The sequence below is a fragment of the Strix aluco genome, chromosome 15 (assembly GCF_031877795.1).
Source record: "Strix aluco isolate bStrAlu1 chromosome 15, bStrAlu1.hap1, whole genome shotgun sequence".
Lineage (NCBI taxonomy): Eukaryota > Metazoa > Chordata > Aves > Strigiformes > Strigidae > Strix > Strix aluco.
In genome coordinates this window covers 12341569-12356615 of record NC_133945.1, presented here as the reverse complement: position 1 = coordinate 12356615, position 15047 = coordinate 12341569, and the positions used below count along the sequence as shown (strand labels likewise).

At 35.8% G+C, this 15047-nt stretch overlaps 1 protein-coding gene across 5 annotated transcripts in view; it reads left to right on the top strand.

Annotated features, from left to right (window-relative positions):
* TRRAP (transformation/transcription domain associated protein) overlaps positions 1–15047 on the top strand; it is a 103875-nt gene that overhangs the window by 30607 nt on the left and 58221 nt on the right. For all 5 annotated transcript variants that reach the window (XM_074841489.1, XM_074841485.1, XM_074841488.1 and 2 more), the window contains 16 exons: positions 465–626; positions 1850–1946; positions 2397–2518; positions 3990–4160; positions 4913–4981; positions 8844–8963; positions 9292–9411; positions 9760–9924; positions 10331–10512; positions 10800–10998; positions 11420–11548; positions 12159–12425; positions 12999–13205; positions 14060–14218; positions 14302–14436; positions 14636–14746. In XM_074841489.1, the coding sequence (XP_074697590.1) occupies positions 465–626; positions 1850–1946; positions 2397–2518; positions 3990–4160; positions 4913–4981; positions 8844–8963; positions 9292–9411; positions 9760–9924; positions 10331–10512; positions 10800–10998; positions 11420–11548; positions 12159–12425; positions 12999–13205; positions 14060–14218; positions 14302–14436; positions 14636–14746 (2415 nt within the window). The remainder of the gene's footprint in view (positions 1–464; positions 627–1849; positions 1947–2396; positions 2519–3989; positions 4161–4912; positions 4982–8843; positions 8964–9291; positions 9412–9759; positions 9925–10330; positions 10513–10799; positions 10999–11419; positions 11549–12158; positions 12426–12998; positions 13206–14059; positions 14219–14301; positions 14437–14635; positions 14747–15047) is intronic.

The following is a 15047-nucleotide window of genomic DNA, read 5'->3' as shown; positions in this document are numbered from 1 at the left end:
GTAGTTAGGGAACATACAGAGAAGCCCCCTAATTGGTACCTTATTTTGCTAAAGGTGTTTATGGAAGAGAGTGAGATGTTGGTGTAATGGAAAAAACTTACACAAATGTTTTTGTTTTCCTGATGTTTTAGGAGCTTAAAATAGTCTTTCTTCTTGACTTGAAATGCTTAAGTCTGATTTCCTTTGTTGCTCATAATGTTATGTGATGTATTAAATATCATAGATCTGTTCACAGAGAATATGTAATAATTACAGATACTGAGTTGTTTCACTAACTGTGAGTTAAATTAGTTCAGAGAAATACTTTTCTTCTTGCTTAGTGATTTCTGAAGAGGTACATCTGGAGCCCCAATAGCAAATGAATAGCAACATGCAGCCATGAGTAATTATGTCGTCTTAGTGGCTAGGTCTGTGGGGTCATTTGAATAGGCTGCTAATTCACTAATCTAAATTACATTGCGTAGGTTCTCCAAGACATGGTTCCTCCTAAAAAGCATTTACTTAGGCATCAACCTGCAAATGCCCAGATTGGCCTGATGGAGGGAAATACATTTTGCACAACCCTGCAACCCCGACTGTTTACGATGGATCTAAATGTTGTGGAACACAAGGTTTTCTACACAGAGGTATTTCCTTTTTTATGTTCTTATCTTTGAATGTAGATACTTAAATAGTGATGGTGTTAGAACTTTTGTTGTTAAAATATGTATTTTCTCTGTGCATTTTAAACTTTCACTGAAATGTAAGAATTTACCTTTTGAAATGCAAACTGAAGTCTGCCTTTACCTACAACGTAATAGCTCTGAACTGAGCAGAATATTCTAATGTGTGTGAAACATATTAAATGAGCTTTGTTATACTCCTAGTCTAATAGGTCTAACTTTAATATTTAGGCCTTATTTCATGCACGGTGTATCTCTTAGATAAGTTGTTGTACCACCAAAACATAGATACTGTTTGTTAAGGTTCTTGAGTCCCTAGCAGTTTGAGTAAAGTCAGATATAAAACTAGCATGTAGATTGAACTCAGAGAAACTCTCTAGTCCCTTGGTTTTCTAGCTGTCTTGTCCAAATGTAAGTTCAGAAGGTCTTTGATACCAACAGTAATTGCAGTTAGCAAGGCAGGTGTGAGGTATAGTTAATGCCGAGGATCCTCTATTTTTTCCTTAAGACAAAACCAAAGTGCTGGAGATCAAAAAATGTCTGTAGAGGTGAGAGTGATATATTGGTATTGTGAAGGTCTGAATCTTAATAACGTTCTTGGATGTAGGTGCAACCTGGACATTGTTAACTTGCACGACTTTCTTTCAACCTGTTCAGTGTTTCCTAACAAAAACCATACATATATTGAAAATACTCGCCTGCAAAGAGGAGAGCTCTGTAGTCCCTCTGGGCAGTGACCCTTGACCATTAGAATTACTGAAGACATTTTCAGCACATTTTTTCCCTGTTAATCTTCTTCTGTTCTCTTACCCCATTCCTCAGTATTTTCAGTACTATTACTGACATTCAGGAGGCAAGCTTTTCTCTAGCCTTACTCTTTTTATCATATGAGCAGCCTGTTTGCAAATAGACCAAGTATTGGCCAAAATGCAAAATGACTAATTTTTGCCTGACTTTTCTCTGGTGGCAATGCTAATGGGGGTCTCTTGCTTCTGTATAATCACCAGTTTTCATGGGAATTTATGCCGTAATTTTGAGTAGAATTTTTCCCTGTTGGTGAAACTTGGAGGTTGATTAGTGTGTTTGCATAAGCTTGGCTCTTTGAGGAAAGAAGACTGAAGTGATAACACCGTTTCAAATGTGGTTCACAATGCTATGCTAAAATGATTGTTTATTTTCTTCCCTAGTTACTGAATTTGTGTGAAGCTGAAGATACCGCCTTAATGAAACTACCTTGTTACAAAAGTCTTCCATCGCTTGTACCTCTTCGGATTGCAGCCTTAAGTAAGAAAAACTTCCTAAACAAAATTTGATGTAGATAAGTGTCCTTGTGAGGAATGGGCAGTCTTCTTTCTAAAATCAGCAGAAATCTTGAGTGCTTGAAGACTGATGACTGCTCACTAGAGGTCACAGGTTAATGGAGAGAATAATGGGAAAGTATCTCTGCTTTTTTAATGAGTAGGATTTAGTTTCTGAAATGAACCCAAAATATTTTTACGCTAATTATGTTATATAGCATTAAGAAAACTTTAGAACACTGTTAATAGAATTTCCTTTCTTTTACTATTTTATGATGCCTGTTGCTTTTGGCAAAACATGCTATGCTTTAGCTGTCTGTAATTGAAGATGAAATAAAAGAAACTTGAAAAGAAGAAATTTAGAATTAGTTTTTTTTTTTCCCCCTCCCTTGAAATTGAGTTAACAAAGAGAACAAATATACTTTGGTATTTGCAGATGCTCTAGCTGCCTGCAATTACTTGCCTCAGTCAAGAGAGAAAATCATTGCTGCACTTTTCAAGGCACTTAATTCAACAAATAATGAGCTGCAGGAGGCAGGAGAAGCATGCATGAGAAAGGTTAGTGTATTAAAACAATGTTGCTTTTGAGGCCATTGTTCTCTCTGCTTTCTTCCTTGTTACAAAGCTTTTTGGGAAAGTTTTCTACAGGAAATAATGGCTGCTTTCTTAAGTTTTTGTTAGTGGCACCAATGTAATTAAGTTTCTGTCAGGTGTGGTTTTTTTGGGGTTTGAACTTAGCCATAAAAATGTCTTCTGGTTGAAATTGGGCATTATAAGCTCTTGGACAAGGACCATGGTAAGTCTTTCAGTCTTTCTGTGTGTCCAGTCTTTTGGTCTTTCTGTTTGCCTGGTCTTTGTAAATGCATCTTCTTTTCTAAATAAACAGTGTCTGTGCTTCCCAGTAGTTTTGCAAATGTGCATGTCTGACTTGATTGTATAAGCTTTTCTCTTGTTTCTTCTCTGTTCCTAAAAGAGAGGTGTTAGAGACCCCATAGTTGTGTTTTTGAAAAGTAAGCAATACTTAGCGGAATTAGATGCTGCATCACAGTATGACAGTTACCTTAAGGAACAGGACTGTGGCTGTACTGTTTAAGGTCGGAATGGTATCCTCACACGGTGCTAAACTACACTGTCTTGTTCTGTGAATGCTAGGTTAGACTGTAATAAAAGCTGGAAGGACATGGAAAAGGATATTCTGTAGTGATTTGCTGCCCAGTAGATATGCATAATTCTGATTCAGCAATATTTTAATACCATTCTTCTAAATACAGAAAATGATAATAAAAATTCTTTGTAATTATGTGTAGATTGTCTGGCATGTAACAGGGAATATAACTATAGTAATACTGGTGGTTTACATTTGTTTAGGCCATTGACTGATCAGAGGTCAGACGTTGTCTTTTCATGTGACTCTGGTCATGACAGGGAATTACTTACTACTTATGGATTCCTAGCAATACAGTTGGGTTGAGAAGTAAGAGGGAGCAAATAAGGGTTGTTCTGACCTATGCATTTGGTATAAGATTTTTCTGATCCTTTTTTTCCTGTGATAAATCCATGCCCACAGGATTTTTGGTTATGACAGGAAATATTCTCTCTGGCTGCTTGCAGCCAGGTTGTCTTGACCTTTTATGTTACTCAGGATGCATGCAGATTGTAACACAGAATTTTGCTCTGTTGCCTTTGGCCAGGTTCACAGGCAGTTCTTAATAAAGCAGTGTCTAAGTAGTTTGCCTATAGCTGTATGTTTAATTTATAGTCGTGGCAGTTTTTCAGTCTGTCTGTAATTAAGATCTCCTACTTGATTATTTTATGGTATATCCTACTGTGCATCAGAAATACTTAAGTGCTTCCCAGATCCATCTTGTCACTAAGTATATTTCCAGCAGTAAATATTGTTTAAGCTATTGCATTCTGAAAGTACAAAATAAAAGAAGAAAAATAAGTCAGCAGAATTTATTTTAAAAAAGATGCTTGCACAAAAGTCTCTCCCCTCTCCACAGTATCTTAATCCTGTACTCTCTTGCAGTTCTTGGAAGGAGCTACCATAGAAGTTGATCAAATTCATACACACATGAGACCATTGCTTATGATGTTGGGAGACTATCGAAGTCTGACACTGAATGTTGTGAATCGTCTGACATCTGTCACTAGACTTTTTCCAAACTCTTTTAATGATAAATTCTGTGATCAGATGATGGTAAGCCCATTCAGGTTGTCTTTAGCTCTTTCGGAAGAAATTTTATTTTAGCTAATATTCATATTGTTGAAAAGTCAAAGAACAATTCAGTAGTGACTCAGTGTTTATATTGGAAGTAAAAGATTTTTGTTTCACAATTACTAGAAAATAACCCAACTTTAGACGTTTTGAGTTAATTTCTAAAGAGCTACTAAACTGGGAAGTTGAGATGTTCTTTTCTAGTGAAGATGTACCTAGTTATTCAAAGGTCTGTTTGGACAAATTTATCTTTAAGTAAGGTGCCAGCAGCATAATATATTAGGGAAACCCTTGAACGTATATTTTACTTCCTAGTGGGCTAGGTCTGTTTTGATGTTTTCTCGATTTAGAAAATGGTGGAAGGTATTGCCCTTCTTATTTGCAGTTTTTAAACGGTGTATATGAATTATTTATCCTTCTGCCATGGATATTCAAATATTTAAATGCATACATATCAAGCAAATCATTAAACAAGTGTAAGCGTATCGGACTTCAGAATTTTTGTGCCTTGTAATGTGTGTACTCTTATAAATCCTGCTTTCTTGACTACAGAGGGGACTTTTAGCAATGCTAAACTCTTCAGTTTGAGGGAATGAAAATAACTAATCATTTTGCCCTTTGTTTCCTTCAAACAATCATTTCTGCCTCTATTTCTTTTCTTGTAGCATATACTGTGTCTTGCTAAAATGAACAGTATAATTAGAAGAATAATACTAATTATCCTCTCTTTATAGCAACACCTGCGTAAATGGATGGAAGTTGTAGTTATTACCCACAAAGGTGGACAACGGAGCGATGGAAATGTAAGTTAATGAATGCTTTTGTGGAGAGACAAGAAATAAATAGTATTAATGTTTTGGAATTACAGAACTCATTCAGTTGTAAATGTTGCCGTAACCGATTACACACACTTTTGTTACATGCTAATGAACTTACATGTATATTGAGTATTTGTTACAAATATGAGTAAGAGGAGCTTCTTATCTGCTAACAACGGTTACTTTAAAGCCTATATGTTACAGGTTGGTGTAGGAACAGCTCATTGATTTTTATTTTTTTCCCCTCAGGATTTTCTGCTTAGAAATCTGTTCTTCATTGGAATGGCTGATGAGCTCAGCAGCATAATCCCTCTTTTTTCACTAATATGTTTGATGTTCATAACATAGCCTTTTGGAAATTATACAGAATAATAATATAATCCCAGTTAATTTTAAATACAATTTATGAAAAACAAGTTCAGTATTTACCGGTTGAGATCACATTAAAATCTCTCTCCCATCCAAACTAATGGCCTCAGTGTTGAACTATGGGAAGCTGATCAATTTTCTTATAAATGGAAAATCACACAGCGTAATGACAACACTGTGTGCTCTTAGCAGTATGACACTGAAGGGAATTTCTGCTTCAGTGTGATTTCATATAGATTACCACAAGTCCCATAATTCTATTAAGATTTTGTTAATAACTTATATTGAGTGTTGAGATTTATTATTGCAACTAGGAAAAAAATTGGATGGAATTTTATTACTTTGTTTTTCAAATTAGAATTAAATTAGATTGGCTTTTTATTTCCCTCAAAACATGGAAGTGGCTTAATGGCTTTTCATTATTCTTTCCTGTCATGGCAAAGAGAGTTTTTAAATCAGAATGTAGTCATTGCTTTGGATTTGACCTAGATGTTCTCTAATGGAGTAGAATTTATTTCTTATGTTTAAACTTAAAACCTGTGCATTTTTCAGTTAAATACATTTTATTCATGTTAGAGTACTTCTAAGGCCTACATATTCTTCTTTTGGGATTCACTTTTCCTCAAACATGATCTTTACAGGTATCTTGCAGATCTTTTTATAGCAATAGTCTTTTAAACCACAGTGTGACACCTCTAGAGCAGTTTTAGTTGTCCCTGCATCACATTTTATTGTGAATTCTGCTTTTAATGTTTTCTGTTGATGTTTTCTATGTAGTTGTGTGTTTAGTTTCCTAAACTTGTAATTTTTTTTTTAGCGTTGGTTTAAAACCTATTCATGTTGAGGGGAAGGTGCACACCAGACACTTGAGAAGGAATCCACTGTCACATCTTAAGGGAGGAGAGAAGTCTATGGAAACATTTTCAAATAGAATTGTGTGACTGCAAAACTGATTGAAATAATACTTTTTTCCCCCCAGTTGTTACTCTAAAGTTTCCTTAAAAATAAAAACTCTAGGAAACTGAAGGAGAGCACAGACAGTGTGGTCTTTATACAATTGCTATGGCAGTATGTGTTCATGTGTCTGTATGTACAGTGTGCTGTTGCTGTAATTGTATCTTCTAAATGTGGAGACACTAGAATGGTGAAACTGGTGGTCAGAGTTAATGTAGCTGGCCTTTCACTTGCTCTGATTTCTTCTTGACCATAGTGGGATTCCAAAATCTGAGCTATTCACTTAAAACCAATGTTGGGGAGTGTTATTGGAGTAGGTTGCATCGTTCAGACTGAGTGATTAGGTCTTGGAGATGGTAAACATGCAGTGGAGAATGGAATTGGTCAGGAGAGCCTTACGTTTGCTAGCTGAAGCGGTACAGAGAACTGTTACAATAACTTTTTTGACCTAGAGTTTTCACCTTTTTCCAGCAGCACTTTATGAAGGTGCCATTTGATGGTGATGCTGGTGTTGTCATGCAGTTCTCCAGCATAGTGCAGATAGTGGCTAGTCAGCAAGACTTCTTAATGAAACAGTCCAAAAGTCTATGGAATGAGGTTTCATATGTAAATTGCAATTCTAGACAAACTAAAAAGTTCAGACATCTCAGTTAAAAGTGCTGCAGAATAATAAAGAACTATTGTAAACATCCACATTGACACCAGAGTAGCTAAGCTCTTTGCTCACCTAAGTAATTTAATGAAAGTCGTACTGTGTTCCTGAACTGTGACTTGGCTGTTTAGATAAATGAACAAATTAGAACATAACATATTACGTAACATTTAAGATCTAATTGTTTGGCCCGGTGAGTGAAATCTTTGATTTTTAAATCCCTTCTTCCTCTCTTCCTTGCCTCCCCAAGGAAAGGTGTAGATTTTAGGTCATGTCTGATGATTGAAAAAACAAGTTTTGACTAGATGGTTGCCTCTGACCCTCTTGGGAACTGTGGCACCAGGGTGGAAATTCTGCATTACAGCCTGTTAGAAGGCTTGGTAGTTCAAGTATTGAAAGTGGTTTCATAATTGATGCTGGACAAATTTGTCTTTGAAGATGCTAAAATACTGTTTCCCCTGACTTAATAATCTCTAATATCTTTTTATTCAGTACATATATTTGAGAAGCTATGTCTAAAGAATGTATGAGTAGCAAGAAGGATGCTTTTCATCCTAATTCTTAGGAGAGCAATTCAGAGCATGGGAGATACTCATTGTCTCCATTCTTTCAGTCTGAGATGAGAAAATAACTCTGCAAAGTCAGTTTCTGACTGCAGCCTGAAGAATAGCATATACTGGTTTGTTCATTTATTTGATATTTTTGTGGGCTTTTTCTTTTCATGCTGTGACTTCTGTTCTGGTTCAGCCTGCCGCGGAAGGGGTAGAGGTGAGAAGCTCAGTGGAGGCACCAGGAAGTTCTTTGTTGTGGTTTTTTTGTTTTGTTTTTATTTTTTTCTTTTAAATTGTGGTTTGTTAGTTTTCTTGTTGTGTTTTGGGCAGAGTGCATTGTGCCTTTGAGTGCAGTGCTGTGAATTGTCTTCTGTTTGTCTGTGGCAGAGTTGTTTTGATAACATTGCTGTTAAGGATGTTAAGCATGTTTGTAGTAGGAAGAGCAGGATTTTGAGTTTCTGTGAAGGTATAAGTGTTTTCAAAAGATTTTGTACGTGTTCTAAGTCCTGTGCTTCAATCCATGAGAGTAGTCTTGTGGGGGTCTGTCTAAGCAGATTATGTTAAAGGAGTGGGGCCTAATACTTTGTGTTTAAATTCAGTTGAGGAAACGCAATGCACATGATAATAGTCCTTTGTATACTGCATAGTAGAAATTGGTTTGAGGGGAATGGTGAGGGTGGATGTTTGGTTTCGTTTTTTCTGTTTCCTTTTCTTACTGAGGGAAATCTACACTCCAGTTAACTGAAATGTAGTCCCTGTTTAAATTACACAATGAAAGAAACCCACAAAATTGTCTCGGACTTTAGAAGAATTTAATATCTAATGGGAGAGCAGAGTTGACTTTTCTTTGAAGTAACCAGCTGTTTGCAAGTTACACTGAATAGCGCTGTGATAGCTGTCTGCCTTTTTCTTCATGTCTAGTGTCTAGTCTGGCATTGTGGGGTGTATATGAGAAATTGTTTAGAAAGGAAGGTCTGGCTTTTTGATGCATTAGCCACTTGGTGTAGTGCCGTGAGCACTCCGTAACTCCTCCATCGGCATTATCATTACATAATGTTTAGCTCTTACCTGTAAAACACCACTATACTTACAAAGAAAATAAAATTAAACCATGATATTATAAGGAAGGGAAGGGCAGACTTCCACAAGAGCAATTTTCTTCATGCATCATGGTAAGTAGATGCTGTATATATGTTAACTCTTTGCATTTGGTTGCTGGCTATGCTAATATAGAGAGGAAGAAAAAAGGTTGGATGTGTGATACTGTTTTGATATATTTGGCCGGTAATGTTAATTTAATCATGTTTCTTTTTACCTGTAGGAAATGAAGATTTGTTCAGCAATTATAAATTTATTCCATCTGATCCCAGCTGCCCCTCAGACTTTGGTTAAACCTCTGCTGGAAGTTGTTATGAAAACAGAACGAGCAATGTTAATTGAGGTAAAAGGGGAATTTAATATTGCTGAAATTTTTGCTTTACAGTATTTTAAAACATTAGTATATAATAATTATAGTATTTTAAATGTGGTGTGGGAACATTTAATGTAATAAATAAATATGCTCTTCAGGCCTTTTAGGGGGTGTTAACATTTGTCTTAGGCTCGTAAAAGTGAAGTTTTGAAATTGTCAATAAATTCTCATCATAGAAGTTCTGAACATTTTGTATCTGCATAAATGCCAAGTCAAATGTATTTTTCTGAGTGCTAGTAAATTAGTAGAAAATACTCTGTACTCTGCATTTTTAATTTAAGCTTTATGAATCTTTTAGGCTGGCAGTCCATTCAGGGAACCACTGATAAAATTCTTGACACGTCATCCGTCCCAGACTGTGGAGCTGTTCATGATGGAAGCCACGTTAAATGATCCACAGTGGAGCAGAATGTTTATGGTAAGCTATGTGGGGAGGGGAGCAGGAAAAAGCCCTCATCTTCACAAATCTGAACAAAAAGTTTTTCATCTTTTCCATCTTTTTTTCCCTGTATGACCTTGCATCCTTAATCATGGTCTTACTCTGACTGTAGGATGCCTATTCTCTGTTTTATATTTGTTTGTCCTGAGATGTTGTTTTTATACCTTTCCAGATCGTGTAGGATTAAGTTGTAGATGTTATTTTAATATATGTGAAATATAACCTCTGCAACTTCAGTGAGGAATATAAGAACTACAGGATGTTACAGCCTTTTGGTATTTTTGCTTTTAAAGGTTGTTATTAAAAATATTTCTTCCCCTTCTTCAGAGTTTCTTAAAACATAAAGATGCCAAACCTCTACGAGATGTACTGGCAGCTAATCCTAACCGATTTATCACTCTACTGTTACCCGTTGGTACCCAAGCAGCTGTTAGACCTGGTTCTCCAAGCACTACCACAATGCGTCTTGATCTACAGTTTCAGGCTATCAAGGTATTAATTTGTTCTTGCTTGTCTCTGCACTAGATAGTTAAAACCTCTTTAGGTACAAGCCTGTTACATACAGGCTTTCGAGTGTGAGTGTATGTATTATAGCTCATAGAAAACCACTTGTAAAGAATGTAAAGTGTTTGTAGTCAGAGTCACTCTAGGAAGGGAACAGAGACTCAAATGTAGTATACTTTTTTTTTAAATAAGGTTAAGATGCAAGAGGAAAACACGGCAACAAACTTTTTAAAAACAAGAATTTCCTTTAAAAATTGATCTAAACTAGTTTTTATTTGACTTTTTTTTTAGCATTTTAGAACCCATAATTGACCTTAAAGAAGCTTTTATATCCTTTCTACTGACAGATCTGTTGCATGTTGACTGTGCATTTGTCTTGTTTTGCTTTTGACAGATCATAAGTATTATTGTTAAGAATGATGAATGTTGGTTAGCAAATCAGCATTCCCTGGTGAATCAGCTGAAACGTGTATGGGTGAGTGAAGCTTTTCAGGAGAGACATCGTAAGGAGAATATGGCTGCAACAAATTGGAAAGAACCTAAGCTATTAGCATATTGCTTACTGAATTACTGCAAGTACGTAAAAACATTTATTTCCTATAGCTTGCATACATTTTTTTTTATTAAATTTTGAAAATACTGTAAAGGTATACATGGGTACTAAAAATGGTTTGCAGTCACTGAAGACAAAGATTAATGTATTTATAATACTGCCATTAGCTCTAAAACCGTGCCTCTCGTACTGCCTGCTCTTGCCTGTCTGCTCATTTAAAACCAAGATTAGTTTCTTCACCAAGTCATCAGTATAGTAGTTTGTTTGGGTATTTTTTCACAGAAGCTTTTCATTTTATGTGTTTTTACAGGAGGAATTATGGTGATATAGAGTTGCTCTTCCAGTTGCTTCGAGCTTTTACGGGTCGATTTCTCTGCAACATGACTTTCTTAAAGGAATACATGGAAGAAGAGATACCCAAAAACTACAGTATTCCCCAAAAACGGGCTTTGTTCTTCCGGTTTGTAGACTTCAATGACCCAAACTTTGGAGATGAGCTCAAAGCCAAGGTAACTAAACCAATTAAATCAAAGAAGCCTGGTATTTTAGATTTAATTTTCTTCTTGGGAACTAGGGCAACGAAACTTGCTTACTTAAATGTCAATGAGTTTGATAATTGGCAGAGCCATTTAAGTGAAAATATCATACCTGAAGAAGAGCGATAATAAACAGAGACAGCAATTCATCTTGCTTTCAGTGCTGACTACTTTAGTTTACACTTTCTAAGAATCTTTGCCCTTGAAAGGGTGAAAGAGGGGGGAAAAAAAATCTGTGTGTATCTGTTTCTTAGGATTTTTACTTATAGCTTCTTTTTGTAATGCAGTGAGCGTGTCTAACATGCAGGTTTGCATATAAAATTACTTGAATGTTCACTGCCATTAGAAGAATCTGATAGTTGAGTATAACTGGTATTTTGTTTATATTCTGTAGGTGCTGCAACATATCCTGAATCCTGCTTTCTTGTACAGTTTTGAAAAGGGAGAAGGTGAACAGCTGCTGGGACCCCCAAACCCAGAAGGAGATAATCCAGAAAGCATCACTAGTGTTTTTATTACAAAGGTAACAATCCTTGTTTATGTTAAAGCGTTTGGAAATTAAAACAAAAAGTTGTTCTTCTCATTTGGCTTTTCAATTCTGATTTTGTTAGTTGTGCTATTTCTAAATGCTGTGATCAGCTATATCAAATCACATCATAACATTGAACTGTTGTGAGATCCATCAGTCATCAGTAGGATTGGTTTATGGTATCTTTAGGACTTGAGTGTCTGTCTTTAGAAATGGACCTTATATGGCTGTAATCTCAGTCTTTCATAAGCAAAGCTTTCTGTGACTGAATATCAGTATCTGTAATTCACTTAGATTTCATCGAACCAGTTAGTGGTTATAAAATAGATGTTGTTGAAGATGAGGATTGGGTTTTTTATTTCTTTTTTTTAATAGGTTAGCACTTTGGAAGTTCCTAGATATGCTCATTATTTAAGTGTTCTCACCTCAGGAGGCTTTTTTTTTGGGGGGGGGTATTTAACCACTTTTTTTGATTCAGTTTTAGTTATTAGTCTTAAAAACCACTCAAAAAGCAAAAACTAGGACTTTGCTTTTATAGATAATATTTTCCTCTTTTTTTTATTTTTGTCTGACCTTCCTTCTCTTTGATCATCACTGGGACTAGGTACTTGATCCGGAAAAACAGGCTGATATGTTGGATTCTCTCAGGATATACCTCTTGCAGTTTGCCACGCTTCTGGTTGAGCATGCTCCACATCACATTCATGACAATAACAAAAACCGGAACAGCAAATTACGACGTTTAATGACGTTTGCTTGGCCTTGCCTCCTGTCCAAGGCATGTGTGGACCCAGCATGCAAATACAGTGGACACTTGCTTTTGGCACATATCATTGCAAAATTTGCCATACATAAGAAGATAGTTCTGCAGGTATTGACTATGGGCTTGTATTCATACGTTTAAGGGATGATGATAAGTTCTGTATTGTGCTTTTTTAAATTTTAAAATGCAGAGTAGAGGGTGCACAGTAGTTTTGGATACTTAGTATACAAGTGACAGTTAAATTCATGTGCAACAAACAAATACAGAAGCAGCAACCCAAATATTAGTACAAATTTATTTGGGGATAGCAGAATATAGAAAGAAGTTTGAAGAGAAGTGAAAACAGAGAGGGTAAGTGGGACAATGAAAAGTCCCTTTTGTTTGAATTAAGAAAATTGGTAATGTTTCTTCATTTAAAAGAGACATTTCAGTTGAGACAGAATGTGGGGACCAAAGAAAAACTTCAAATTGGATAGTGGAGAGAAAGGAAGAAAAAGGGAACATAAGGGAGACAGAAGTATAGACTATCTGCTTCTGATGATGAAGTATCATCATGTATTTACTGAATTATGGGCCTTTAGGAAAAAATGATGTTGTTTAGAAAAAGTATGTTCTTTATAAATTGCTTTATTTTTGTAAGTATGTAAAATATTAATGTTGATCAGAAACCTTGCTCTTTAGGTTTTTCATAGTCTTCTAAAAGCTCATGCGATGGAGGCCCGAGCTATTGTCAGGCAAGCGATGGCTATTCTGACTCCAGCTGTGCCTGCTCGAATGGAGGATGGACATCAGATGCTGACTCACTGGACACGAAAGATCATTGTGGAAGAGGGTCATACAGTTCCCCAGCTAGTACATATTTTGCACTTGATTGTACAACATTTCAAGGTACTTGTACCAGTTATTCTGTTAGTCACTGTATCTCAGCTATCAAGGAGGTAAACTGCAGTTGGATTAGAAAATAACGTAGTCTGATTTATATGGTTTAGCTTCAGAAGGCATCATCTGTCTACAAAGATATAAAACTGAAAACAACTATTAAAATTAGATAGCAAACCACTTAGTAAGCTTTATCATGATTGAAGTGAGAACTCAGAATGTTAGGTGAAAGTCTGCAAGATTAATTAATTGCATGTGCATTAGCAGCGCTCTTTAACAGAGTTTAAGAGTCGTTTAAAAAAGCACATAACCATATTCTTTTCCATCCTTCAGTCATCCTTGTTTGTTTGGGTTTATATATTCTGTCTCCAGCTAATGTATGTTGGGAAACATTACACAAATAGGGGAATGCTGCGGAATGTCAATACAGGAGCATTTTTGAAAATGCATATTAAAATATGATCCAAAGTGACAGCTAGCTAACATTCATTTAAGTCACTTATCAAGAATTGAAGCCTCAGTGCTTTTTAAAAAAATGTCTGAGTGTGTTCAAATGTGAGTTACAGCTCTCTCAAAGGATGAGCTAAAAATTGGAGTGATTGGTCCTTGAGAAAAATGATGTATCTTCAGAAGAACATCTTCATTTGGGTACATGAACTCCGTAGTCTGTACTGAAAATTGTAGCCAAAATTTTATTTTCAAAACACTAGTTACTTTTCTGGATTGCAAAAGTTGAACATGGGACAGATTTAGCAAACTTTAGGATTAAAGACTATTTTAACATTTTGCTTTATTTAGACTGTAGATTTTGTGTAGAATTTCATTGGTTAATGGCTAACACAACTGTGAAACCATCTTTTCAGGTTTATTATCCAGTGAGACATCACTTGGTTCAGCATATGGTTAGTGCCATGCAGAGACTGGGCTTCACTCCCAGTGTTACGATAGAGCAAAGAAAATTAGCTGTGGATCTTGCTGAAGTAGTTATTAAATGGGAATTGCAAAGAATTAAAGACCAGCAGGTAGGAAGTCTAAATAAACTGATAAAGATTGAACTATTATACAGTTAAATGCTTTTTTAACATGCACATTGCTGATATTTCAGCCAGATTCAGATATGGATTCAAGTGCAAGTGGAGAAGGAGCCAGTTCTGCCTCATCTGCTGTTAAAAGAGGATTGTCTGTGGATTCTGGCCAAGAAGTAAAACGATTCAGGACAGCTACAGGAGCAATAAGTGCTGTAAGAAAAAAATCAGGTTTTGTTCAGAGACTCTGAAATCATAACCTGCACTGACTAAGCAATTAGTGTAATTGTTTTTTCCACATAACTTGAAACTCTGTGTATTGAAGGTTATAGTTTTAGAAAATACTTTAAGTCTGTTCTGCTTGTTACCCTTCTTCAGGGTTGCTTATGGTTTTTCTGTTTTGTATACATGCAGGTGTTTGGACGTAGCCAGTCCTTGCCAGGAGCTGATGCACTTCTTTCCAAGCCGATTGACAAGCAGCATACAGATACAGTTGTGAATTTCTTAATTAGAATTGCTTGCCAGGTAGTGTGTTTATTCTGATATGCAAATACCAATGCAGCATTAGTGGCCAAAACCATAAACCCCTCTTTTCATAAAAGTCCTTTTATGCTTGGATTATTCTAGTGTTTGTATACTTTCTTTTGATAAAAGGTTAGAAACTTTAATGTGAAACCGTACAAAAAGTAAAATGTTTTTATTTTAAGGAGGAAAGAAATTGAATTTGATAACCAGTTTCTGCATGTTTTTCATGTCACAAATGACTGATATTATTCATGAGAGGTATGCTTTAGCTTCTTATTGATGGCATTGTACATTTATAGCT